Source organism: Nomascus leucogenys, chromosome 13 (genome assembly GCF_006542625.1).
Source record: "Nomascus leucogenys isolate Asia chromosome 13, Asia_NLE_v1, whole genome shotgun sequence".
Lineage (NCBI taxonomy): Eukaryota > Metazoa > Chordata > Mammalia > Primates > Hylobatidae > Nomascus > Nomascus leucogenys.
The window spans coordinates 88,380,001-88,407,737 of NC_044393.1; the positions used below are offsets into that span (position 1 = coordinate 88,380,001).

The window sequence follows — 27,737 nt, forward strand, 5'->3', positions numbered from 1 at the left end:
CGTAGTTGGGGGGCCCGTTTTGTCGCTGGTTAGGTACCTGCGGAAAGCTAAGGCCTCCACCCCCGGTCTAATTCCTTAACCCAGAGCTTTGGGATCATCCCTCGCCGCCGTTCTCCAGAGTATCTAGAGAGAAGCTTCCCCCTCCTCTTCCTGGGTCAGGAGGAAACCTTTATTACTAACCCAGTCCCAGAGATGCACCCTCGAGCCCCACAGAAACAACCATTTTTATGGAAAATCTGACCCAAACCATGGTTTCTTAAGTGGGTGTGTTTGGCCCCATTTTGTGAGAAGGAACATGTTATGGCCTGTTTTTCCGAGAGACCTCCATTTTGTTAGACAATTTAATAGAGGCTTTGTTCAGTAAATATTGACACATCCTGCATGTCCCAAATAGAACGATTTTGAAAATTTGGTACCCAGTGAAGTAGAATTGAGGAGAACAAAGATCCTTTCAGGCGCTTAGTTTAGAATCTGTATAGAGAGCCCTTAATTGCTGGATTATCCCTTGTCATAAAGAAAATTTCTAAATAAAATGATGAAATGCTGTTGCTTTTTTGGTGATGATAATTAGTAATGTACTCTCAAATTCAACTTAAATACATTCAAATATGTAGGAAAGGTCTAGTTCATTACTTTCTTAGCACAGCAAAATCCTTGGTAGTTTTTATGTGTTGCTTGTTTAGGCGGATAGTTTCTTAGCCACTTAGGAAATGCTTTTTTTCTTCAGAAGTTATTTAAGTGTATTGATGTAAGAGAAAAGGCACATCTTAAATTTAGTTTTTAAGTTACTCTTTTAATTTACATGAGTGCTTTACAGCAAAATATGAGTAGATTTTAAAAACTTCATTGCATTCAAATCTTTCAGCAGCGCATAGAGTGGCTTTTCAGTGTTCACATTTTCAGTTTTAATAAAAACCCATATTGGGAACTTTTCTTTGTAGAATATATAGACAAATAGGTGTAGATGGCAAACCTACTTGTGGTTGTGTAGAGAGGAAAGATTGGGAAGGAAATGAGTTTTGTATGGAAAGTTAACATTAACATAAAATGTCACTGGAGAAACTTTTAACTGTTATCATTTCTCACGTTTAGATAAGAATGGTTACTTTATCACTGCAGCATGTCTTAACATTCCTCCTTTTCCAACATGAGAGAGGGTATTGGGAACGGACTTCATTGGATCCTAGCTAACAGAATAATCTGTGTAATAAAATTAAAGAAGTTATTTAAGACTTGCTTTACATGATCCTTTTAATCCTTGATGGATACCATTTTTCGGATCTTCTTCTTGGATTGGATTTCTTAGTTTTACTGGGAGGGTAGTTGGATCAAGGTAAAGCATCTCCTGATAAGTTTCTGAATTAGGCAGCCCGTCTAGTATTGCAAAGCTAAATTTAAATATACATATTTCTGTGTGTGTAGTCAGCAGAAACATGGATTTCTTAAAATCCACTTTGTGTATTTTTTTATGTGTCTGTTGCTGGATTTTTTTTTTTTTTTTTTTACCTTCAGACTTAGGGGATTTATGATCGAACTCTTATTTACGAGTCCACAGTATTGTTTAGCTGAAATGACTGGATTTTTCACTGTTGTATTGGGTTAGAAGTAAAAAATATACTACTTTCAAGGAAAAATAATTGAGTGGAGTTTTTTTTAGATATCAAAATTCTATATATGCAAAATAAGAATCAGAACATTCTCTTTTTTCTTACCATTTAATGAGTTTATATATATCATTTTATGATTCAGGGCTTTTAATAATTAGGATTGTTCTTTTTTAGCATACAGTCAACTTCAAGTTACCCAGGGATAGGGGAACATGGAAACATCCCCTGAATAACACCATGTAATTTGAAACCATTTAATGGGAAGCCTTGTATTGGACACACAAACAGCTTATGGGAACGCTGTTGGGTGTCTGGCACTAAGAGGTGGAAATGGGTATCCAGGAGGTGGGAGAGAGATGGAAAAGGTAGGTAGGAGGGTATTTAAGGCAAGTCTGTCCTTTTTTTTCTTAAATTCCAGAGAAATTCCAGCTACTCTCTTTTTTGGAAGTGGGGTTCAAGGTGGCAGTGACCCCCTCAACCCTTAGTGTCCTGTCTGTGAAGGAATCTGAAGTGGCACAGAGTCCTGGGGCTTTGGGAAAACATTACCTCCTTACCCCCTCAAGGTTTTTCCCTCCCCTTCCTGACAGTTTTTAATTAGTTTCTTTTAAAATTCATTGGAGATTTAAGTCTGTTAGTTAAATGTACCTTAACTTGAATTACATAAAGTAGTTAATCATTTAGATTACCTGAACTTCACTGGAATCCTTAGGAGTAGGAATTTTGTTAGCAGAGAAATGGAGAGGTAATTTTGGATCACTGGGTACTTCAAGAAAGGACATTCCTGGGTGAGTGGTGGAAATTGGGGGCTTTAGACAATCTGAGGGCAGCATGATGGTGCCGGGAGGCTGGGCAGGGGGACTGCCAGGAGGTGGGAGAGGAATGCATAAGGGAGGTGGGAGGGCCAAAGACAAACTCTGCCTTCTTTGCAATTTTGCCTAGGGCCCTGGTGGTGGCAACCGCCTGTGTGCCACTGAAAATCGTGCCGATGCCTGGCATACTGCATAAATGGAAGCAGGGTACCGCGTGAGTTGAAACATTGGTCACACTATATAAAGTTTGTATATGTGAATCAGTGTAACTCATACCCATGTAACTGGGGGTCTGACTGTATTTGGATTTTTCTGATAAGGCATCATGGGCTAAGGAAAAGAGCACTGGGCTGAGACTCAGGAGACCTGGTTTCTAGCCCCAGCTGTACCTCTAATTGTAACCTTGGGTAAGTCACTTAACCTTTTTTGCCTCAAGTTAAATCTGTAATTTGTTATATGGGAAACCAAATAATTTCCTATGTTATACTCAGAAATGTTGAAAAATAAATATATTTTAAGTTTTTTTAGAAAGGAGGAACTATAAGTAGATAGTAATTACTAGTATCTTATTTTATCTCGTTTATGATTCATTACATTTTACAAATATCTTTGTTTTAGTTGTTAGTATTAGCAGAGGGGAGAGGGATAATTTGTTTTCCCTGAACATATTCATTCTATTTGAAAGCAGGAAGGAGGTGCACAGGAAAATCCAAGAACCAGTTTGAGAATTGTCTGTGTGACAGTTGGAAGAACCTGATATCCTCACACAGACTATGATTTTTGCTCAGTTGGATTAATTGCAAGGATGTTCCTTAGCTAAAGCCCCTTTGCCAACAAATACAGTTTGGTCATAAGTCTCTGGTCTTGATCCCAGGAAAGGCTGGGAAGATGCATGCAATAAGAATTAAATAAAATTGAGGGTGTGGATTTAGATTACATCTTTTTTTTTTTTTTTTTTTTTGAGACAGGGTCTCTGTCGCCCAGGCTGGAGTGCAGTGGCACGATTTCAGCTCACTGCTGCAACCTCCTCGAACCTACTGGGTTCGAGTGATTCTCCTGCCTCAGCCTCCCGAGTAGCTGGGATTACAGGTGGCTGCCACTACGCCTGGCTAATTTTTGTATTTTTAGTAGAGACGGGGTTTCTCCATATTGGCCAGGCTGGTCTCGAACTCCTGACCTCAGGTGATCCACCACACCCAGCCTAGATTACAATTTTAAGCTTAGCAGTTAGGTAAGTTACAGAAGGTAGTTCTGAGGGTTCTGTATCTCTTAATTGCTTATACCTTTAAATGGGAGTAGAGCCCACCTTTGAAAGATTAAAACAGGCAGGAATGGCAGCCTGCCCTACAAAACAACAAGTAGACTAGGAATGTTAGATAGAATTTTATAGCATCATTAGTTGTCCGTTATGGTTAGGGACTGTTTTGGGCAAGTTAAAACTTTCAATAATTTTAACTATTTTAAATGTTAATCTTTCTAAATTGTAGGATATACTTCCTCAGTTAACATATTAATCATAATATTTTTGCTGATCAGTTGTACAGTAGTTATAGTTTGTGGGAGATAAAACTGAAAGGATACTCATCCTCATACCCGGGAAAATACAGTTAAGAAAGCCATTTACCTGTTGCTAATGTAAGGTTAGTAATACATAACCATATAATCTGTAAGATAGTATGACATTTCTGCCTTTCTGCAAAATTATTGAATCAAAGTTTGAAGTAGTGCGTTCTTTAATGGATTTTATTTATAAAATCATCTTTACTGTAATCTGTGTTCCTTGACTTTTCATCAGCATTGAAAACATTTTCTCTTAATTTTTTCTCATTAACATAATGAACCATATTCATTTCTTGGTCAGTTGTAAGCCATTCTTTTATTCCACTTGGATTGTTCATTTTAAGTGAAGGAGGCGGAGCCTTTAATATATAAGCAGACATTTTTAAAATAATAACAGGATATTTCTTAGTCTAGAGCTTGTAAATTCTTTAATATAAGGAGTTTTATAGGATTAAACAGTAGTTTCTCTGAGTTTCAGTTAACTATTTAACTTTATCAGAGTTTCAGGCATATCCAAAACACTGAAAGCACCTGCATAGTGAATCAATGAAAAAAGAAAAGTTTTCCTCAATTTGCATTTTGAACTCTGAATAATATTTCTGTCTACACAGCAGCCCAGAAAACAATAAAAGTATCGCTTCATATAACATTGCATCGTTCCTGGATTCTCTACAGTTGTTTAGTTCTTCTCAAGTAAGCATATGCTTCTGAGACATTCTTTTACTTCAGGTAAATATAAGCAAAACAAAGAAAATCATTTTGTCTATTTCTGCGTCAGTTCTATAAGGAGCAAGTAAATTCTTTATTTTTGTTTAGGTTGGTTGTTGTCATGTAAGGATAGATGGTAGTGTTCTACGTGTTCAAGATGGGTAGTAGGAATTCAGTGGCCATGAGGTGTCATGGATCAAGGTCAGGTTTAGTGAATCAGGTACTCTTCAGTAACAGGTGGTTCATACAAAGCATTGAAGCTTAAAATTGCTGTGAGTTCAGTAAGCAGGAGGGTTGAGAAGACAGGCAGATGGTTTAAAACTAAAGGTCAGTAAGTGGGCAAGACTAGTTAAATGAGGCAGATACTCCCCAAAGATGGAATTCCAGAAAGGTGCTTGAAAAGGACTGAGTCCTTAAAGACTACTGCTGTTAATATGTAGAGTTCTTGAGGAAACAAGCAGTTTGACATAACTTAATCAGTCTACTAAGAAACTATAAGAAGATGAAGGAAGTTGGGACATCTTACTGGAAAAAGAATGAGGGAGTGAATGAGGGTAAGTTTCTGACTGGAATCTTGTGAATTCAGAACTTGCAGAAAAGCTGTTCTGTTTCCTTTTTGTTTAGGTTCTCATGCACTAGCAGCTGCTAGAATAGATATTGGAAGGCAGGGCCAAAATAGGTCAGTTACTCAGTTTTGCAAGATTATTGAGGATATAGAGAAAAGTAATTTGTAAAAACTGAAATCTGCAGCTCCAAGTTTTTGTTTGAACTGAGTAACTTAGGACTTTGAGAAGTCAAAGCCGTCAGAAAGTAACATGAAGTCCATTCAGCTGAATAAATGTCATATTTTGCTATTAGCATAGAAAAGAATCTTTAAAACTTCTTTCCAAAAAGCACTCAGTATTGACCCATATGTTCCAGTGTAGTTGTGAACCATGTACAACTGGTGTTTGACTTACTTGACTCAACATGAAAGGAATTTAACCAGCTGCCCTTGCTGAATCTTGTCTCCTGAATATGGTAAATGGTTTTTGTTTTTAATCTTCTTAATACCTTAGATTTCTGCAGACCCCAGTTTTCTCTTTTAGAGTTAACTGATAATTATTGGATAGTATCTATAGTATACCTGGCTGTTCTGTATTCTGCCCTAATATTAGTTTAAACGGTAGACTTTTCTCTTAAAGTAACTTTAATAGTTTAACTAATAGTTAAAGTTACTTGAGGGTATGTTTTAGATCAGGGACTGGCACTATGGCCTCTTGCTTTTGGTAAATAAAGTTTTATTGGAACACATCCATGCCGATTCATATACATATTGTCTATGGCTGCTTTGGCTTATGACAGCAGAGTTGAATGGTTGCAACAGAGTCACATGGCCCGCAAACCTAAAACATTTACCATTTGACTCTTAAACAAAAAGCTTGTTGATCACTGTATTGGTTTAGTTATTCTCAAAGTGTGGTCCCTGGACCAGCAATTCAGCATCACCTCAGCATCACGTGGTATTGTTAGAAATGTAAATTCTTGGACCCACCTTCTGAGTCAGAAATTCTGGGTATGGGCCCCAGTAATCTATGTTTTTAGAAACCTTCCAGGTGATTCTGATACACATTAAAAGTTTGAGAAACCCTCTTCTAGATAAATGTTTCCCAAATGTTTGTCACACTTACTGCCTTTATTATTATTTATTTTTATTTATTTTTTTGAGACAGAGTCTCTGTCACCCAGGCGTGAAGTGCAGTGGCCTGATCTTGGCTCACTGCAACCTCCGCCTCTCAGTTCAGGCGATTACCTTAGCTTCCCGAGTAGCTGAGATTACAGGCGTGCACTGTCACGCCCTGCTAATTTTTGTATTTTTAGTAGAGATGAGGTTTTGCTGTGTTGGCCAGGCTGGTCTCAAACTCCTGACCTCAAGTGACCTACCTGCCTTGGCCTCCCAAAGTGCTGAGATTACAGGCATGAGCCACCATGCCTAGCCTTGCCTTTATTATTTTTTACTGTTTTCTGTTTATTTAATATTTTCCTTTATGTCAACTCACTTTCTAAAAATTTTAAGTTAATTTTAAAATGAAAGTTGATACCACCATAAAAATAAATACAATGAAAACAAAATGGTATATTATATAACTAGACTCGTCACTTAGGAATCGTTCCTGTGCTAAAAATTAGAAGTTGTTAAATTTATTAAACAAGTACTGTTGCAAAATGGGAACATTTTTCTTGACTTAATCGTGATTAATAATTTTCTTACTGAGTGGTATTTAAAATATGTTGGCAAAATCATGTAACACCCAAAGTCGTCTTTTGTGCAAATCTCATATTTTGGAAATTACTGTTCCAGGGAGTATTCATGTGAAAGAAAAGCTGTTTGAACTATATATATACCCAAGCCAGTAAGCAGAAATGACTGGACAGAAATACAAGCCTGTGAGACAGAGAGATCTAGGAGATCCCTAGAGAGGTCCATCTAGACCTCCAGGGTGAAATTACCTCATTTAGCTCAATTTCTCACCTCTCCTTTAGTGCTTTGGTCCACGGGGGTCGATGGTTCTGCAGGATTTCACCAACTGGTTCCACAGTGGGAATATGAAAAGGTGCCTGGCTGTGGGGAAAGCTACTTATCAAAGAGAGGCCTGATAGAAATGCTAGGGGAAGTGGCTGTGAGTCTGCATTATGGATGGGACCAGAGCGGCAGGGCATGTTGCTAGGACTAAGCAGTTGATTCACCTGAGTCTGGACACCATGTATAAATATTTTGAAAAATTCCACCGGCCAGGCGCGGTGGCTCACGCTTGTAATCCCAGCACTTTGGGAGGCCGAGGCGGCTGGATCACGAGGTCAGGAGATCGAGACCATCCTAACACGGTGAAACCCCGTCTCTACTAAAAATACAAAAAATTAGCTGGGCGTCATGGCGGGTGCCTGTAGTCCCAGCTACTTGGGAGGCTGAGGCAGGAGAATGGCATGAAACTGGGAGGCGGAGCTTGCAGTGAGCTGAGATTGCGCCACTGCACTCCAGCCTGGGCGACAGAGTGAGACTCTGTCTCAAAAAAAAAAAAAGAAAAAAAGAAAAATTCCTGTTACAATTTAATTTACTCCATTGTGTTAGAGGGAATGCTTCCCTGCACATGGTGTTCTATATATTTATTGGTTGATGTGCTTTAGGGTATAGTAATTATTTATAGCAATAGATTCTTAACTTTCCATAGTATCCCCAGGTTGCTGAGTTGCTTTAGTTATATCTTTATTTCCTTTTCTTAGAGATTATAGACATAATTTGCTTCTGTCATCTTTTGACAAAAAGTCTAATGGGAATGAAGAATTATACTTGAATGTTTATTTTTAAGTAATAAGTTCTGTGATACTGATTATAGGCGTCTGCATTTAAAAAATGTTTTAAAAAGTACAAAGGTCAAGCAAGCATCTATATGATTGAACAAATGTTATTTCGTATATTCTGTCAAATTTTAAAAAATGGATAAAGAGGCCGGGCACTGTGGCTCACGCCTATAATCCCAGCACTTTGGGAGGCCAAGGTGGGTGGATCAGCCTGAGGTCAGGAGTTCAAGACTGGCCTGGCCAACATGGTGAAACCTGTCTCTACTAAAAATATAAAGATTAGCCAGATGTGGTGGTGGGTGCCTGTAATCCCAGCCACCCAGGAGGCTGAGGCAGGAGAATTGCTTGAACCCAGGAGACGGAGGTTGCAGTGAGCCGACACGGTGCCAGTGCACTCCAGCCTGGGCAACAGAGTGAGACACCGTCTCAAAAAAAAAGGAAAAAGTAGATAAAGCATTACAAATAAAGTCTTTTGTGGTCCCCTTCACAGTCTCAGTCCTTTCCCCAGAGGCAATCCTTTTTGTAAATTTGTTGCATATTCACTGTAAGGCAATATTTCTGCTGTGTTGTTTAGTTTTAAGGCTCACGTCTCCTTCATGTTAATCTGTTTTTCATTTTAACTTCTTCCTTTATCATTGGGTTGTCTATCACCTCTGTCCTTTGATATTCTCATCTTTTTTATTTCTTTTCTTTTGGATTTGGGGAGGCTCTAGTTGGCTTCTGTAACTATCACCAGCTGATGAGAACTTGTCTTTTAATAGATAAATCAGCCAGTTACTTTTTCTTTGATTATTTTCAGCTATTGCTTGATAGCCAAAGATAGCTTTAGTTACTTCTAATTTTGTATATAGAAAGTTCTGGATGATAGAAGGCACCAGCTATCCAGAGTGCAATTGTTACTATATCAGAATTGCAGCTCTGCAAGTAAGTATCAAAATATAAAATTTAGCAGGCTGCAACTTTTTATGCCATGTATCTTAAAATAAATTCTATATAACCCATTTTAGGACTTAATTTTAAAGTAACTATTCAGGCTTTTCTGATGTCTCTTGTAAATTTAAGAAGAGAAATAGGCTGAAAGATTTCCTAAAGCAGGTACCCCCCAAAACATGATGGCATTGTTCCCTGTCAGCTGTCAAGACCCTTTGCTTGTATTAATATAATGAGAGAAGATAGGTGCAGGGCATGGAATAGAGCCCTTGGAATGGAGATTCTTTAGTATTCCTGTTGTCACATTTTCATCATCACCATTCTGGTTAGCTTCAAAAGATCCTACAAGGTTTTTCTTCTACTAACAAGGCTGTTTCCCAGTCTCATTCTTATAATCTTGTGATACGGATTTTCACAGACAAGTGGGCCAGATTTTTAACATTTTAAAAACATTAATCTTTGATCGTATCCAGCAAGAATGAACTTGTTCTGGAAATTTCTTCTACAATGGGCATTACATTTTTAAAATGTTCGGCTTGTCATGGGGATTATGGTGGGGGGTGATACTGGTACCTATTTCTGATTATAAACTTATGGGACCATATGAACCAGAATATTAAGAAGGATAGCTTTTCTGAGCTGTATAGCACCCTTGTGTTTGCATTTTCTGGAGGAAAGGAAAGCTGCTTTGTTTTTTTAGAAATGACTTGATGTCACATTTGGAAGGCAGACTGTCATAATTGTTTTTTCCCGTTGCCATTTTTGGCATAGTACTCTTCCCTTTCCTTATGTAATAAATATATGCCTGGAAAGTTTTACATAGATCAAGACATATTAAATGTTTTCAAAGCATCTGTATTACTATGTTAAGACATGGTGATGAGTCCTTTTGTAAAATGAACCCTATACTTTGGACTGTTTAAAAATACAGTGGGTTAAACTGAGTGTATATTTTAACAAGGGAACATGTAGCAAGGGAGTAATGTTTTTTTAAAAGGTTAATTACAAAAGGATTTGTATAGGTGGATTTTAAGCTGAATTCTAAAGGAACAACAAAGGTAGGTGGGAGAAGTTGGCAGAGTGGGTGAGAAAGTTTGAGGAAGATGTAAAAATGATCAGATTGGTTCCTTAGTTTAAGAGTTATTGTGCAGCAGTAGTCATCGCTTTTACTTTGATTCCACATGAAGACACAAGGGTTTTTTGTTTGTTTGTTTTGAGACAGAGTCTTGCTCTGCGAGCCAGGCTGGAGTGCAGTGGCGCTATCTCAGCTCACTGCAACCTCCAACTCCCAGGTTCAAGCGATTCTCCCACCCCAGCCTCCTGAGTAGCTTATATTACAGGCATGTGCCACTACACCCAGCTAATTTTTATATTTTTAGTAGTGACGGGGTTTCACCATGTTAGCCAGGCTAGCCTTGAACTCCTGACCTCAGGTGATCTGCCTGCCTTGGCCACCCAAAGTGCTGGGATTACAGACATGAGCCACCGTGCCCAGTGCCACAAGGTTTTTACTTGTGTACTGCTTTAGATCCCTTCCTGCCCTGAACTAGACTAGAAATTGGCCATGGATCTTTATACAGTTCCCACATTATTATGTGAACTCAGCAGCTTATGTTGGAAGAAATGGAGGGAGGAAATTGGAGGGAAAAAGAGGGAGGAACGTTTCTCTGCATTTAGGCATTCAAGGGGTCAGGAAAACAAGCTTTAAGCTTTTGGTTGTACACCTCTGTAGCTCTAGCTTTCCTTTCACTGAGGGGTTATGGATCTTATTTCAGAGGGAAGGAAACTGTCCTGTCCCAAGCCCACTGTGATACGTGACCCTTAACTAGTATACCTGTGGGGAGGGCTTCAGTTGCCACCCTAGAGAGTGTGGGAGGGCTTCCCTTCCCCTGCCCCCATTTGTAGACATGGGAGTGTCTCCATTGCTTTGTATGCTCTTGCATTTTCTCCTCCCCCTTTGTTTTCCCTAAGCTAAGCTCTAAGCTAATTCTGTACAAAATAAATACTGTTTTTGTAAATTGCTTGCCATGAATGCCTGATAATGTACAGTAAAATAGGATTCTGCATACCATTAAATATGTCAAATATTACAAACTTTATTTTTGAAATTACAATACTAAACTCAGTTCACTTTTGCTTAGCCTTCACAGTTGTTGATCACATAGCATGGTCATCCACTCACAGCTTAAAAAAATACAGGGAGCATCGGAGAGAATGGGTAAAGTAAAATTTTGATGTTTTTAAAATAGCACCTAAATCTATGAAAGTTGATTTGGTTTCTTGTTTGTATGGGAGGGAGAGGGTGGGTAGTACTGGGGGGAGGGGGCGGATATTGGGAAGATAGCATGCAACGTATAAAATCATGTCAGATACTACCTAGGCTAAGGTTGTAATGTTGCTAATAAAATTTAAGTGTTAATGTAAGTTTCAGAAAAGGCAGGACCATAGAATGGCAGTGTTGGGAATTACAGTGGGCTTATTTTTTCCCTCCTGATATATGGAAGGGGATTTTGAGAATAGCAGTATTTGAGTATAATTTAGAGAGGAGGCCTCTTTTTAAAGTGACCTGTCCATATTCCCTGACTGGAACTGACTGCCTTAGGCTCTGATACATTGGTGACAGACCTGGAGATGAATAATATGCATCCTCATTTTTATTGTATACTTGTGACTCAGGTGTTCTCAAAGATTATAATTCATGAAACTCATGAAGGGATTGAACAAAAGAGGGAGGTAAGAGAGTTGTTGCTTGGTAGAGAATTTGGTAGAAATAGGAATTAATAGAAAAGTTGATGTTTCTGTTAAAATGAAAAACACCTCACTTGCTAGAGTTCTAAATCAAGTTTCTAATTCTAAAAACTTGGCTGTGTAGTTATGTACAAGGCCTAATTAACTATTTTAGAGGTTATAGGACAGAGAGATCTCCATGTTTTTATAGGTGGGATGTTTTTTGTTGTTGACAGAAGTAACTTCGCCTGATATCTGTTCCATTGTTTTAATTTTTTTTTTTTACTTTATACACTAAAAATTTGGATTAAAAAATAAAAATGTAAGAAATCAAATGTTACTCAAAAAGTGTTGTTCTGATCCCAACTCTGCAATTCTTCTACATGAAGCCATTTGCCAAAGCCAAATATGGTTTACTTACTGTTCCCCCAAACCTTCTTGCTCTTATAAGCTTTGTCAAAGCTATTACTCCAGGTTGTAGTGCTTTTTTTTCTACTTTCCTTTGATCTAAGTCCTGTCTTTCCTTCAAATTTTGGCTACTTATTGCATGAAGCTTTTCCCAATATCTCCATTCTTGGTGGTAATTTTAGTCTAAGAATTCCTGAAGTACTACCTAATTGAAACACATTTGATACTTGGATCATGTTATCTTGTATTATAACTTATTACTCCATTAATATATCCTCGGCTGGGTACAGTGGCTCCTGCCTACAATCCCAGCATATTGGGAGGTGGAGGCGGGAAGGTCATTTGAGGCCAGGAGTTGGAGATCAGCCTGGGCAACATAGACCCTGTCTCTACAAAAAAATTTAAAAAATTAAAAAAATTAGTATGTCCTCTTTCTTTAGCAAAATCATTGGCTCCTTGAGGGGAGAGAGCTTGTCTTATATGCCCCTTTGTAATTCCATTGCCTAGCACAGCAGATGTGGTCACTAATAGGTTAGATTCTGTGATTTGGATCCAATGTCATTGTGACAGGATACTTTTTTCCCCCATTATTTAGGTTATTTTTATATGACTTTATGCCCACAAAACCCAAAGATAAAGCACATTAAATTGAAAATAATTTCTTGTATTATAAGGTGATTTGGTTCCTATTTGCAGTTCTTTCTTCTTCTTTTTATAAAATAGGCGCTGTTTTACCTAGTTTCTTATGAAAAACATGGTTTGGGCCAGATATCTTGACAGAAGCCAAATTACCAGCATTTTTCTTTTAAAAATCATTGTTGGTTTAGCTGAATTGTACTTCCATGGAATAAGCCCAAATAAATTTGTTAAGTACTGCATGGTTATGCAGCCAGATTGTTTTAAAATGTCAACCTTAAAGTCCCCTAAGCAGAACTTTAAAAATATGAATAAAGTTAGTTGCCATTCTCTCTCAGGGTATTTCTGTATCTCAAATTATTAAGCGTTTTATTATTTCATTGTTTTAAAGATTTCTATAATGGCTGCTATTTGATAGCTGTATTTGTTGTGTTTGCTACAGTTATCAAATATTTATGGAGCACCCACTCATTTGAGGTGAGGAGTTACTTTAAAATACTTTTTGGCATTTATAGAAACAGATTCTGATTTTAAAAGCTCACCAGGGAAAATATGTACAACTATTATGTATCCATAAAAATTTTAAAAAACACAAGCTCACCAGGGATACTTCTGGTTCGCTATATTCCTATTAGGAATTGTTCATATTTTAACTGATAGCTGTGTCTTCAGGGCACAATTAACTTAATATTTGAATGTAAGTTGTTAAGCACAAATCAGTTACTCTACTTGATGAAATGTTTAATTAGTAGAACTTCATGAATACTGATTTTATTCTAAGGCCTGAGCCATTAGTTTAACAAAGCACTGAAATGATTCTGCTGTCACATTACCAAAACATTTAGATACTTTTAGCAGGAAGACTATTAGATACATAAGGGTTTTTTTGTTTTGTTTTGTTTCAACTTTAAAATTTTATCATTTTAAAATTGCTTAATATAATTAGGGTACAGATTTAAAATGAAATTTTTTTCTTAAATGGTAGGAAGCAAAAAGCCTCTAATTAAATAGCATTGACATTCTGATATGAGCTTATCATAGCACCATTCTAACATGAGCTTGAGGTCCTCACCAAAGTCTTGATGAAACATACTTTTTAAAGAAATAATTTTTTGAAACCCCACTTGGCTCAAAGACATTGTCCAGAGCTCCAGCTTTGGACTTTTAACCTGTAGACAGTCATACAATTATCTGGGGTTGTACTTGTTAAGTCAGTATTTAAAAAAATGAAACACCCTGATTTTGTTCACTTTTGTTTTTATATAAAACAATCTTTACAGTCAACATGTACTTCTAGATGCTGTATTGAAATTGCTGGCAGAGTTTATTCTATACAAAATGAACAATCTGGCCCCTTGTTTTATTTGTAAAGGTTCAATGTATCTATGCCTGCCTACCTCAATCTGCAAGGGAGTGTCAGAAAGGCCCCGCATTCGCCAAGCCGTGAGTTATTGCTAACTTTTCAGATGTGTTAATGAATGTGGAACAAAAGCAGTTGTGTTTAAAAGGAAAAAGGACCATCAAAATAACTTTTATTATAGTAGCAGGCGTAAACACTAAACTGAATATTCCAAATTGTGTCAGAAATAACCTACTAGAGACAAGCTTCTAGAAAACCTATTGTTGAACTGCTCTGAAGCTATCATTTTAACTATAAATTACTGTTGTTAAAATTTTATATACCCTGGTTGCAAATTAGAATGTTTTAAAAATATCTTTAACCAAGTTAAAACAATTTGAACAAAATCTTACCCCATCTAAAAATGATAGTATTTAGTTGAATTTAAGTTAAGCTCTTTAGTATATGACCATATAAAGGGGTAAAGTTTTAATCTTTTTTGTTATTTACTTGTGAAAATACAGAAACTAAATGATTGAATCACATCCTACACGAAAGTTTTTGGAGTGCTCCAGGCATATCACGTGAAGTACAGAGGTATTTATATCTCTTTTGGCACCAATAGTTCTTGCTTCAGTAATTCACCAGTAGGTTTTCATTCATCGATAATGTATCAGTTTAAGGCTAAAATAAAACACATTTCTTAGGGCTTATCATTCTATATAGAAAGAGGAAACATCCTTATGAGTTTTTTCTTTTGTTTTTCCAAAGGGATTCTAAGCAAAAAAATTGTAACTAACATCTATATTTTGTTATTGGAGCTAGTTACCTTTCTTTTTCTTAGATTCTTTAATGTTTTGAGTAGATAGCCATATTTGATGAGCAGGTTGGATGCTTCTGTTGCTTAGGAGGTAGGTGGATTGTGTTTTTTTGAAGACAGAATGAATTTAAATATACCTAGTTTGGCAGTATAAAAAAGCTCAGACTACATAAAACTTGGAGGTATGGAACCTTTGGACGTATTAAAGTTAACGTTTCATTAGGCAATGTGCCTTTGTTTGACTGGTGTGTAAGTCCTTCTTCCAGGTTTGTACGCTCTTAAACGCGTTATTCTACCCTCTCTAACTCCTCCCAGCAGCAAAAGGGAGAACTTCAGCTGGAACAAAATAGTGGAAGAAATGGCGTCTGGGGTTCAGTGGGGATTCGCAGTGTGTATGCAATGTTTGCAAGATTATTTTTTATGTTTTTTAATTACTGTAAATAAAAATATATCAATACTTAGTGTCAAGAAGGGAACATTGTATACCAGTCTAAACTCTCTTAGTGGGTCTGCAAGTTGCTTAACCTCTCGGGGCCTCAGTTTTCTCATCTGCAATATGAAGGAGTTGGACTCGATAATCTTTAAAAGTCCATTCCTACTCTAAAATCCTGTGCTTTTCTGAAGTACTCTATTTAACAGAATGCATTGCTTTCTCACTTTGACTATTTGAATTATGTATGCAGTACACTTACTGCAACTGCATGTTGTCTAAAATAGTTTTTCTATAGGATGTATATAAAAACTAATCCTTCTTGAGCTGATTTATAATGTGTGTATATAGCCACACATAAAAAGCTAGTAATAGTAGGGCTCTCAGAAAATACTTTCCAGTTGTCTAACCTTGAATGTTATTAACTCTTCTATATTACAGGAGATACTACTCGTCAACGAATCAAATTCAGTGATGACAGAGTATGCAAGAGTCACCTTCTCAACTGTTGTCCTCATGATGTCCTTTCTGGAACTGTATGTATTTACTAAATGTATTGTTTGATTACTGATATGCTGCAGCAATGAACTACTTGATAAAGTCTTAATTCTGTCAAAAGAATTGACTTGTGAGGGGAGATTTGCATCCTTTATTGTTTGTTTATTCAGGATGATTACTTAAATCTTCAATAATGGGTTTCCTCACAAAAGTGGTTGATATGTTTTGTTTTATAATTTTTTCCATTCTTCAGAGCAGTTTTTTAAAAGCATGTTTTATTTGGAATACAGAGGTAGTTATATAGCATTTGTACTTTTAGTTCAGAAATAAAATAATTTATTTTTAAAGTTCCTTTTACTGTTAAACAGAGTAGACTTTTATCTAGTACAGTATGCATTTTTGTTAAGATTTGTACACATTTATATTGTGGAATCAGTGGGGAAATATATTAGTAAATACTTATATCCACACAGCTTAATTTGGGAGTATTGTCACTTAAAATATTGCTCCTGCTAATAATGTAAAGCTCAATTTAGATACTGTGTGTGCAGAGATGTTGATCTTAGAGTATCATCGTTTTAATTTGGAAGATAAACTGCATGATGATGGACCTGTTGGAATATGGAACAGAGAATTTGATTCTCTGACTTTGGGATTTGGTTGAAATGATTACAAGTAGCTTCCCTTCATAGCTGCATCTGATGCTGGTGGGGTGCTAGTAGGGGCTAAACCTCAAGCTGGCTTTAGTTCTCATTTGCCAGAAATGACTGAAATGAAGAAAGATTTCTGACTCGCCTTTTCAGAAGCAATGGGTTTCTTAGCCAAATGAGTGGTTTCTTCTTTGATAGGAAGAGTTAAAATTAAGGACATGCCCCAAAGAGATAATGTGTCAAGGCATATGCAACAGGAAACACCTTTGACTTTTTCCAGTAGGAAAGACAGTTGAAACTATATTATGTTAATGGGAAAAAAGAGCCTAAGTTTATTTTAAAGTATAATACTACAAGGCAAGAAATCCAGTTTCTGAGCGCAGGAATTTGGAAGGACTATGACAGATAATAAATATAATAAACTCTAAACTCTTTATTTATTTATTTTTTCTGATACAGAGTCTTGCTGTGTCACCCAGGCTTGGAGTGCAGTGGCGTGATCTCAGCTCACTGCTACCTCCACTGCCTGGCTTCAAGTGATTCTCCTGCCTCAGCCTCTGGTGTAGCTGGGATTACACTTGCGTGCCACCACGCCCGGCTAATTTTTGTATTTTTATTTTTATTTATTTATTTATTTTTGAGACGGAGTCTTGCTCTTGTCACCCAAGCTGGAGTACAGTGGCACAATCTCGGCTTATTGCAGCCTCTGCCTCCTCGGTTCAAGCGATTCTTCTGCCTCAGCCTCCCAAGTAGCTGGGACTACAGGTGTCCACCACCACACCCAACTAATTTTTGTATTTTTAGTAGAGATGAAGTTTTGTCATGTTGGCCAGGCTGGTCTCGAACTTCTGACCTCGTGATCCACCTGTCTTGGCCTCCCAAAGTGCTGGGATTACAGGCATGAGCCACCGCGCCCGGCCCTAATTTTTGTATTTTTAGTAGAGACGGGGTTTCACCATGTTGGTCAGGCTGTTCTTGAACTCCTGACCTCTTGATCTGTCCGCTTCAGCCTCCCAAAGTGCTGGAATTACAGGTGTGAGCTACCACGCCTGGCCTTTTTTTTTTTTTTTTTTTTTTGAGACAGAGTCTTCCTCTGTCAGCCAGGCTGTGAACACTGCCCACTGCAGCCTCCATCCCCCGGGCTCAAGAGTTTCTCCCACCTCAACCTCCCGAGTAGGTGGAGCTACAGGCACGCACCACCATGCTCGGCTAATTTTTGTTTTTTTTGTAGAGACTAGGTCTCACCATGTTACCCAGGCTTGTCTCAAACTCCTGGCTTCAAGTGATCCTCCTGTCTCGGCCTCCCAAAGTACTGGGATTACAAGCGTGAACCACTGCACCCGGCCATAATAAACTCCTTTATCTACTTTCTAACATTTTCATAATTATTTTATACCGTGCTATGCTGCATCTGAAATCTATAAAATCTATGATTGTCTATAGTATACTGTGATTCTCCATGTTTAATATTATATGAAATTTAACTGTTAAAGTTATTTAATTTAAAAAATTTAATTTTTATTTAATGGCTAAATTACCACTTGAGATAAATTTTGAGAACAACATTAACAAAACCACTTGAGGCCAGGAGTTTGAGACTAGCCTGGTCAACATAGTGAAGCCCCATCTCTACAAAAAGAATTAAAAAAAAAAATTAGCCTGGCATGGTGGTATTTCCTGAAGTCCTAACTGCCTGGGAGGCTGAGACAGGAGGATTGCTTGAGCTCAGGAATTCAAGACTTCAAGTGAGCTATGATCACACCAGTGCACTCTACCCTGGGCAACAGAGTGAGACCCTGCCTCAAAAAAAAAAAAGAAAAATCAATAGTTACAATTCAGTGTTTTTCATTCTTCATTTAACGTCAGAAAAGAAATAGGCATCTTGAACATAAAGATGTGTGAACTATCACACTCTGTCCCAAAAAGCATTTGTTCTTTAGGGATTGACTGCTGAGAAGCCATAGCTCTATAATTATAAGCTATTTGTACATAGGGTAAGCTGTTAAGTTTTTCAGGTCTTTAAGGACACCATTGTATGACACTTTTGGAGTCTCACAACGTCCTTTACCGAGTCCTCAAAACTCTGCATAAATTCTGAAAGGTTCACGACTGAAGCAATCCTCCCATCTCAGCCTTCCAAAGCACTAGGATTACAGGCAGGAGCCACTGTGCCTGGCCTTAACTGTTGATTTTATGATGCTTTTTCTTTGTTGTGTACCTAAAGGTTGTATGACTAAAGGTTGCCCTTTAGTTTGTATTTTTAGTAGAGACGGAGTTTCACCATGTTGGTCAGGCTGGTCTTGAAACTCTTGACCTCTTAATCTGTCCGCCTCGCCCTCCCAAAGTCCTGGAATTACAGGCGTGATTGGGTGTGCCTAAGATCTGTCACTTGCAGCAGAATATGATTTACCAATATTTTAAATTATTTAGAAAAAGAATACAGAAAAGCCAGGCATGGTGGTACATACCTATAGCCCCAGCTACTTTGGAGGCTGAGGTGGGAAGGTTGCCTGAACTCAGGATTTCAAATGTAGCCTGGACAACATGGTAAGACTGTTACAGAGGAAAAAAGTATCCAGAAATGCATTTCCTGCCTTTTTTTCATTATAAAGAAGTTGGAACTTTATGTCAAGCACTTAGAGATGGAGAGTGTGATTTCTAAAAATTCTCTTCATAACTGACAAGTTAGTTTGGAATTTTTTGCAATTGAGTTTCATGAAAATGCACTTATAACATTTTACCTTTCATTACTCTAGTATAACTAATTCTTTTTTTTTTTTTTTTTTTTTTTTTTTTAAATAGACAGATACTCGCTCTGTTGGCCTAGGCTGGAGTGCAGTGGCGTGATCTCAGCTCACTGCAACCTCTGCCTCCAGGTTCAAGCGATTCTGCGTCAGCCTCCCGAGTAGCTGGGATTACAGGCATGCGCCACCACACCCAGCTAATTTTTGTATTTTTAGTAGGGACAGGGTTTCATCTTGTTGGCCAGGCTGGTTTTGAACTCCTGACCTCAGGTGATCTGCCCGCCTCGGCCTCCCAAAGTGCTGGGATTATAGGCCTGAGCCACTGTGCCTGGTCTGGCATAACTAATTCTTAAAATAATAAATTAATCAGGGCTGGGCATGGTGGTTCACGCCTGTAATCCCAGCAGGTTGGGAGGCCGATCACTTGAGGTCAGGAGTTTGAGACCAGCCTGGCCAACCAACATGGTGAAACCCCATCTCTACTGAAAATACAAAAAATTAGCTGGGCGTGGTGGCCCGCACCTGTAATCCCAGCTACTCGGGAAGCTGAGGCAGGAGAATTACTTGAACCCTGGAGGTAAAGGTTGCAGTGAGCCGAGATCACACCACTGCACTCCAGCCTGGGCGACAGAGCAAGACTCTGTCTCAAAATAAATAAATAAATAAATAAATAAATAAAAAATTAATCAGAGGAGGTAAGACAGAACAGAGGATCAAAATATACATTTAATGATTTTTATAAGAAATATTAATATTTTCTTTATCTCAGAAAGTTACTATACTTCAAAAGCTTGCAGCTGGGCTCAGTGGCTCATGCCTGTAATCCCAGCACTTTGAGAGGCCGAGGCGGGGGGATCATCTGAGGTCAGGAGTTCGAGACCAGCCTGGCCAACATGTTGAAACCCCGTCTCTACTAAAAATACAAAAAAAGTAGCCGGGCATGGTGGCGGGTGCCTGTGATTCCAGCTGCTCGGGAGGCTGAGACAGGAGAATCGCTTGAACCCCGGAGGTGGAGGTTGCAGTGAGCTGAGACGCACCACTGCACTCCAGCCTGAGCAAAAGAGCGAGACACTGTTTAAAAAAAATAATAAAAAAATAAGAAGCTTGGATTACTTTTCTATTCTTCTAGAATATTTTCATATTGTAGTCTCTCTCTTTTCCTCGTTTTGGCCCACTTTCCCCCTGCTAAATTCACTGTAGGCAGTGTGCCCTTTCAGATTTAGGCAAAACAAAAAAACCTAAACCAAGCTGTCATTTTTTTCCCCAACACATTTCTTCTGGTACGTATCTTCCCTGAGGAAAGATAAAGAAATTGACATGCTTTAAAAAATATTTCCATCTAGTTCCTAGTGGTCTGGAAAAAAGATACATGACTAATAATTTATAGTAGACTTTAAATATAAAGCAAAGATGTTAACAGAAACTTGAAATTAAGATCTTAGGACGTGGAAAATGTATACTTTCATAGTATGCTGGTTCAAAATTCAGAAATCAACACCACTGATTTTATTATAGCCCTCATTATAGTGTAACTTTACCGTTGATAGGCCCTCATATCTTCTAGTGTGAAGTCATCATTTTACAGTTCAGAAAAACTAAGGCTTAGAGAAATTGTGCTGTTAAATGTCTCAATAAAAAAACCACAGTATTCTATACCATTTAGGAATCTTAAATCTAGAAATACTTAAAACAATTTTTTGTTAGTTTTTTAGGTGATTCAGTTACCTAGGGCAGTGACTTTCAGATGTTTCTGAAACATCCTTGGAGCCATCTCATGCACTAAGGATTTAGGAGTAGGCTAGTTCATTCTATTTCAACTCGAATTTTACGTATTTTATTTTATTTTATTTTATTTTATTGAGACAGGGTCACACTCTTGCCCAGGCTGGAGTGCAGTGGTGTCATCTCGGCTCACTGCAGCCTTCGCCTCCTGGAATCAAGCAAGTCTCCTGCCTCAGCCTCCCGGGTAGCTGGGATTACAAATGTGCGCCACTAGGCTCGGCTAATTTTTTTTTTCTTTTTTTTTTTGAGACAGAGTCTCACTCTGTTGCCCAGGCTGGAGTGCAGTGGTTTCATCTTGGCTCACTGCAACCTCCCACTCCCAAGTTCAAGTGATTTTCCCGCCCCAGCCTCCCGAGTAGCTGAGATTACAGACACACGCCACCATGCCTGCCTAGTTTTGTATTTTTAGTAGAGATGGGGTTTTGCCATGTTGGTCAGGCTGGTCTCCAACTGCTGACCTCAGATGATCTGCCCGCCTCACCCTCAGAGAGTGCTGGGATTACAGGCATGAGCCACTGCTCCCGGCCTTTTTTTTTTTTGAGACGGAGTCTTGCTTTGACACCAGGCTGGAGTGCAGTGGCGTGATCTTGGCTCACTGCAACCTCAGCCTCCCAGGTTCAAGCGATTCCACTACCTCAGCCTCCCGAGCAGCTGGGACTACAGGCACGCCCCACCAGGCCTGGCTAATTTTTTGTATTTTTGTAGAGACGGAGTTTCACCATGTTGGCCAGGGTGGTCTCAATCTCCTGACCTCGTGGTGCGCCTACCTCGGCCTCCCAGAGTGCTGGGATTATAGGCGTGAGCCACTGCCCCTAGCTAATTTTTGTATTTTTAATAGAGATTGGGTTTTACCATGTTGCCCAAGCTGGTCTCAAACTCTTGACCTCAAGTGATCTGCCTGCCTAAGCCTCCCAAAAAAAAAACCAATCTTGAAAAATACTTACAGATGGGGTTAGGGACTTTGATATTGTCGCAGTCAATATTATTTTTTATTGGGGACTTTGATATTGTCACAGTCTTTATTTATTTTTTGAGACAGTCTCTCCCTGTCGCTCAGGCTGGAGTGCAGTGGTGCTATCTTAGCTCACTGCAACCTCTGCCTCCTGAGTTCAAGTGATTCTCCTGCCTGAGTCTCCCAAGTAGCTAGAACAACAGCCATGCGCAGCCACACCCAGCTTATTTTTGTGTTTTTTTTGTAGAGACGAAGTTTCACTTTCACCATGTTGTCCTGGCTGGTCTCACACTCCTGGGCTCTTGGGATCCATGAGCCTAGGCCTCTCAAAGTGCTGGGCTTACAGGAATTTGGCACCATGCCCAGCCTAAAGTCATTAAAGTAAAAATTTATCTGCTTATTTGAAGTGATTGGATGGGATTATTAGTTGTCAGATATTCTGACCGAATTTTATGTTGCCCCAGTAGGTTCCGGGTTTTATCCCAAGTGCACCTTTTATGATTTCAAACTCCTTTTTTTATTGCTTCCCTGACTCTCTTTTAAAGCCTGATGTAAAAATCAGCTACATGGGTACATACAAACCCAAACTTTAAAAACTGCTGAAGTATCTTTTTTTTTTTTTGGAGGAGTCTCCCTTTGTTGCCCAGGCTGGAGTGTACTGGTGTCATCTCAGCTCACTGCAACCTCTGCCTCCTAGGTATAAGCAATTCTCCTGCCTCATCCTCCCAAGTAGGTGGGATTACAGGCGCACGCCACCATGCCTGGCTAATTTTTGTATTTTTTTTTTTTTTGAGACGGAGTCTCGCTCTGTTGCCCAGGCTGGAGTGCAGTGGCGCAATCTCGGCTCACTGCAAGCTCCGCCTCCCGGGTTCACGCCATTCTCCTGCCTCAGCCTCTCCGAGTAGCTGGGACTACAGGCGCCCACCACCACGCCCGGCTAATTTTTTTGTATTTTTAGTAGAGACGGGGTTTCACTGTGGTCTCGATCTCCTGACCTCGTGATCCGCCCGCCTCGGCCTCCCAAAGTGCTAGGATTACAAGCATGAGCCACTGCGCCCGGCCTGTATTTTTATTTATTTATTTATTTATTTATTTTTGAGATGGGAGTTTTGCTCTTATTGCCCAGGCTGGAGTGCAGTGGCGTGATCTCGGCTCACTGCAACCTCCGCCTCCCAGGTTTGAGCAATTCTCCTGCCTCAGCCTCCCGAGTAGCTGGGATTACAGGCATGTGCCACCACACCTGGCTAATTTTTTTTGTATTTTTAATAGAGATGGGGTTTCTCCATGTTGGTCAGGCTGGTCTTGAACTCTTGACCTCAAGTGATCTGCCCACCTCGGCCTCCCAAAGTGCTGGGATTACAAGCGTGAGCCACTGCGCCTGGCATTTTTGTATTTTTAGTAGAGATGGGATGTCGCCATGTTGGTTGGCCAGGCTGGTCTCAAACTCCTGACCTCAGATCTGCCCACCTCGGCCTCCCAAAGTGCCGGGATTACAGGCATGATCCACCATGCCTGGCCCTGAAGTATCTTTGATGGTACATACCTAAAAGCCATGAAAATATGGAAATCCAGAATAAGTGCTGAGAAGTAGACCTGCACAAAATTTTCTCAACCAGCCACTAGAATGTAAGGTCATAAGGGCGGGGACATTGTATTGTTTACTGCTATATCCGAAGCATCTAGAACAGGTCCATTTATTGTGTCAAATGAATAATCAGTCTGCCCAAAAGTAGAATGCTACATAAATTATTTCAAAAACCAACTTTGAATTTCAAAAATTAACAGTCATTAATGGCAAAAGGGTTACCATTTAATAGATACAGAGCTGGAGAGTATCTTGGTTTTATTGGATTTATTTATTTATTTATTTTTTGAGATGGAGTTTTGCTCTTACTGCCCAAGCTGGAGTGTAATGGCGCAATCTTGGTTCACTTCAACCTCTGCCTCCCGGGCTCAAGCAGTTTTCCTGCCTCAGCCTCCCGAGTAGCTGGGATTACAGGTGCTGCACGCCACCATGCCTGGCTAATTTTGTGTATTTTTAGTAGAAACGGGGTTTCACCATGTTAGCCAGGCTGGTCTTGAACTCCTGACCTCAGGTGATCTGCCCACCTTGGCCTTCCAAAGTGCTGGGATTACAGATGCAAGCCACTGCACCTGGCCTTGATGTCTTTTTTTTCTTTTTTTTTTTCTTTTTTTGAGATGGAGTTTTGCTCTGTCGCCTAGGCTGGAGTGCAGTGGCGTGATCTCGGCTCTCTGCAACCTCTGCCTCCCGGGTTCAGGTGATTCTCCTGCCTCAGCCTCCCGAGTAGCTGGGACTACAGGTGCCCCGCTACCATGCCTGGCTAATTATTATTATTATTATTATTATTATTATTATTATTATTATTATTTGTATTTTTAGTAGAGACAGGATTTCACCATGTTGGCCAGGCTGGTTTCGAACTCCTGACCTCAAGTGATCCACCCACCTTGGCCTCCCAAAGTGCTGGGATTACAGGCGTGAGCCACCTTGCCTGGCCCTGGCCTGGATTTCTTACCAAAATATGACACCAGTGGTTACCTGTGCAAGTGTGAAAAATCAGTCTGTAAATTGTGTAACTATTTTCCCATAAATGGTTTATTTTGAGCTGTCTTGGTATTATTTAAGGGTTTAAGTATTGTTTAACTAAGATTAAAATTTGAAGAGATCTGGATGTGGAGATCTGATGTTTTTGGCATTAACCCTGATTATTGGCTTGATGTTTAGTCATATGTATATATATGATGTATATTTCATATATACTCTAGGCTGGAGTGCAGTGGTGTGATCGTGGCTCACTGCAACCTCTGCCACTTGGGTTCAAGCGATTCTCCTGCCTCAGCCTCCCGAGTAGCTGGCATTACAGGCTTGCACCACCATGCCCAGCTAATTTCCAAATTTAGGTTTGAAGTGTGTTGTGTTCTTATTTTAAGCAGATTTGCTGTATTTTATTTTTCTCAGTCTATTACAAAAATATACATTCTCTTAACTATTTCTGGAGACTGCCTAAATAAGAAATGCATTTGGTGCCCAGGAAGTTAACAGTGCTTTAAAAGATTGCCAGTGAATAATTAAAATTTTACTATTAAACCTTAAAAATCAAGGCTTTAATCGTTTAAAGCATTTTTGGCAAATAGGAACAAGAATACTCAAAAATAGTAAACTTGGGGTACTTACACCCTTTGGAAATAATCCTTTTCTGTCATTCTGAATAATAATTTTTTTTTAAGAGTTGGGGGTCTCACTGTGTTGTCCGGGCTGGAGTGCAGTGGCTATTTGTAGGAGCAATCATGGTGCAATACAGCCTTGAACTCCTGGGCTCAGGTGATCCTTCCAACTCAGCCACCTAAGTAGCTGGGACTACTGCAGATGCACACCACCATATCTGGCTCTATTTTGAATAATCTTAGATCATTCATTTTATATACTTTTTAAAATAATACAATTCAGGCTTATGGAGGTAGGTAATTTTTTTCCCCACGGTGACCCATAAACCATGTATAGTAATATCTTGTTCTGGTTTAGTCTTTGTTTCTAGTTGAGGGTTGTCAGCACTTTTGTGTATTACTTGTATTAATAAGTACAGATATACGTTCATATGGGTATGGCGGACTGTTGTGTTGATATTTATTTAATGAATTTCCATGTACCCATCAGCTAGCTTCAGGAAATACTTTACATACAGCCTACTGTATTTTATTTATAATCACATATATTCCCCCTGCAGCTTTTTTTTGAAGCACATCTTCAAAAGTCTTGAACCTATCAGTTAGGATGACTTTTTTTTTTTTTTTTTTTTTTTTTTTTTTTTAAGAAACAGGTTCTCACTCTGGCACCTAGGCTGGAGTGCAGTGGTATAATCGTAGCCACTGCAGTCTTGAACTCTGGGGCTCAAGTGATCCTCCTGCCTCAGCCTCCCAAGTAGCAAGGACTGCAGGCTCATGCCACCATGCCCAGCTAATTTTAAAATTTTTGTAGAGACAAACTCTCGCCATGCTGTCCAGGCTCTTCTCAAACTCCTGGCCTCGAGGGATCCTCACACCTGGGCCTCTCAAACATGCTGGGATATGGATGTGAACAACTGTACCCAGCCGTAAGATGACTCTTGAAATTAAAGAAAGTAGTAAAAACCAGTTATTCCCAAACAAAGTAGGTGGTCTGGGAGTCATTGAAGCAGATTGTTTTTCATAGTCTAGTAGTGGTTAATATATTTCAGTGTCACATTGATTTCTTTGTACAATGAGTCTCAATAAATGCTTATAAATGCTTATTACCTAAGGATCAGGAATTATTCTGTTAGTATTTCCTGGACCCTCCAGATGTTTTTTAGAGATAAGTAGTTCTATCAACTGTATTTTAACACTTCTAAGGAAACAAGTGTGTTCTCTGAAACTATTTGTTGAAAAAGGGAATATGGAGTTATAAATGCATCATTTGGATGTAGTTCATTGAACACAATAGTAAGAAATGAAAACTTGAAAACCATAATTTTTTTTTTGAGACCAGAGTCTTGATGTGTCTCCCAGGCTGGAGTGCAATGGCACAATCTTGGCTCACTGCAGCCTCCACCTCCCAAGTTCAAGTGATTCTCATGCCTCAGCCTCTGGAGTAGCTGGGGTTACAGACACCCACCACCACGCCTGGCTGATTTTTGTATTTTTAGTAGAGATGGGGTTTCGCCATGTTGGCTAAGCTGGTCTTAACTCCTGGCCTCAAGTAATCCACCTGCCTTGACCTCTCAGAGTGCTGGGATTACAGACCTGAGCCACTGTGCCCAGGCTAAAAATATTCTTATACAGGCAATTAGCCACAAACATCAAGCAAATTTACAAAGAATTACAAGTCCTCTGTCACTGGAAATATTTTTTAACATGTGATGAGTTCTACCTTTAGGCAAGACCTAAATGCTTTCTAGTTGATTCTTACTCATTAAGGGAACTTCTAAAAGCTCATTAGTGTTTTGCTTTAACCTATATAGGATTAAAGGATTAAAGCTTTTTTTTTTTTTTTTTTTTTTGAGACAGAGTTTTGCTCTTGTTCCCCAGGCTGGAGTGCAGTGGCTTGATTTTAGCCCACTGCAGCCTCCTCCTGGGTTCAAGCGATTCTCCTGCCTCAGCCTCCCAAGTAGCTGGATTACAGGCACATGCCACCATGCCTGGCTAATTTTTTCTATTTGTAGTAGAGACAGGGTTTCACCATGTTGGCCAGGCTGGTTTTGAACTCTTGGCCACAGATGATCTGCCCGCCTCAGCCTCCCAAAGTGCTGGGATCACAGGCGTGAGCCACCATGCCTGGCCAAAGCATTTTGAGAATACAAGGTCTCATAAACTTTTTTGGCTTACAGGATCAAAAATAAAGATAGGTGTTGATTTTACTCATATAATATGACTTGTAAAGCTGGAGTGCAGTGGCCCGATCTTGGCTCACTGCAAGCTCTGCCTCCCGGGTTCACGCCATTTTCCTGCCTCAGCCTCCCGAGTAGCTGGGACTACAGGCACCCGCCACCACACCTTGCTACTTTTTTGTATTTTCATTATAGACATGATTTTACCATGTTGGCCAGGCTGGTCTTGAACTCCTGCTCACATCGGCCTCCTGAAGTGCTGGGATTACAGGTGTGAGCCACTGCGCCTGGCTGAAAATTTTTATTTTATTTATTTATTTTTTATATGAGAGCTCTTGTTTCCTAATGGAGAAAATTTTCGATGAAGTGACATTTGAAGAGATCGAATGTGGAGAAGAAGGTAGTCATTTCTGAGTGAGAATCAACTTGCCATTT

At 39.3% G+C, this 27,737-nt stretch overlaps 1 protein-coding gene across 10 annotated transcripts in view; it reads left to right on the forward strand.

Annotated features, from left to right (window-relative positions):
- Positions 1–27,737, forward strand: part of LOC100601581 (putative RNA-binding protein Luc7-like 2) — a 66,461-nt gene that overhangs the window by 778 nt on the left and 37,946 nt on the right. The window contains exons 2-5 of one of the 10 annotated variants that reach the window (XM_030825824.1): positions 2,547–2,823; positions 11,095–11,171; positions 14,097–14,167; positions 15,755–15,849. In XM_030825824.1, coding sequence (XP_030681684.1) covers positions 14,110–14,167; positions 15,755–15,849 — 153 coding nt within the window. In that variant the 5' untranslated portion in view covers positions 2,547–2,823; positions 11,095–11,171; positions 14,097–14,109. Of the gene's footprint in view, positions 1–2,546; positions 2,824–3,581; positions 5,705–10,390; positions 11,172–13,166; positions 13,202–13,258; positions 15,850–27,737 lie in introns of those variants that run through there. The other 9 variants (XM_030825822.1, XM_030825823.1, XM_030825827.1 and 6 more) reach the window with 9 other exon arrangements.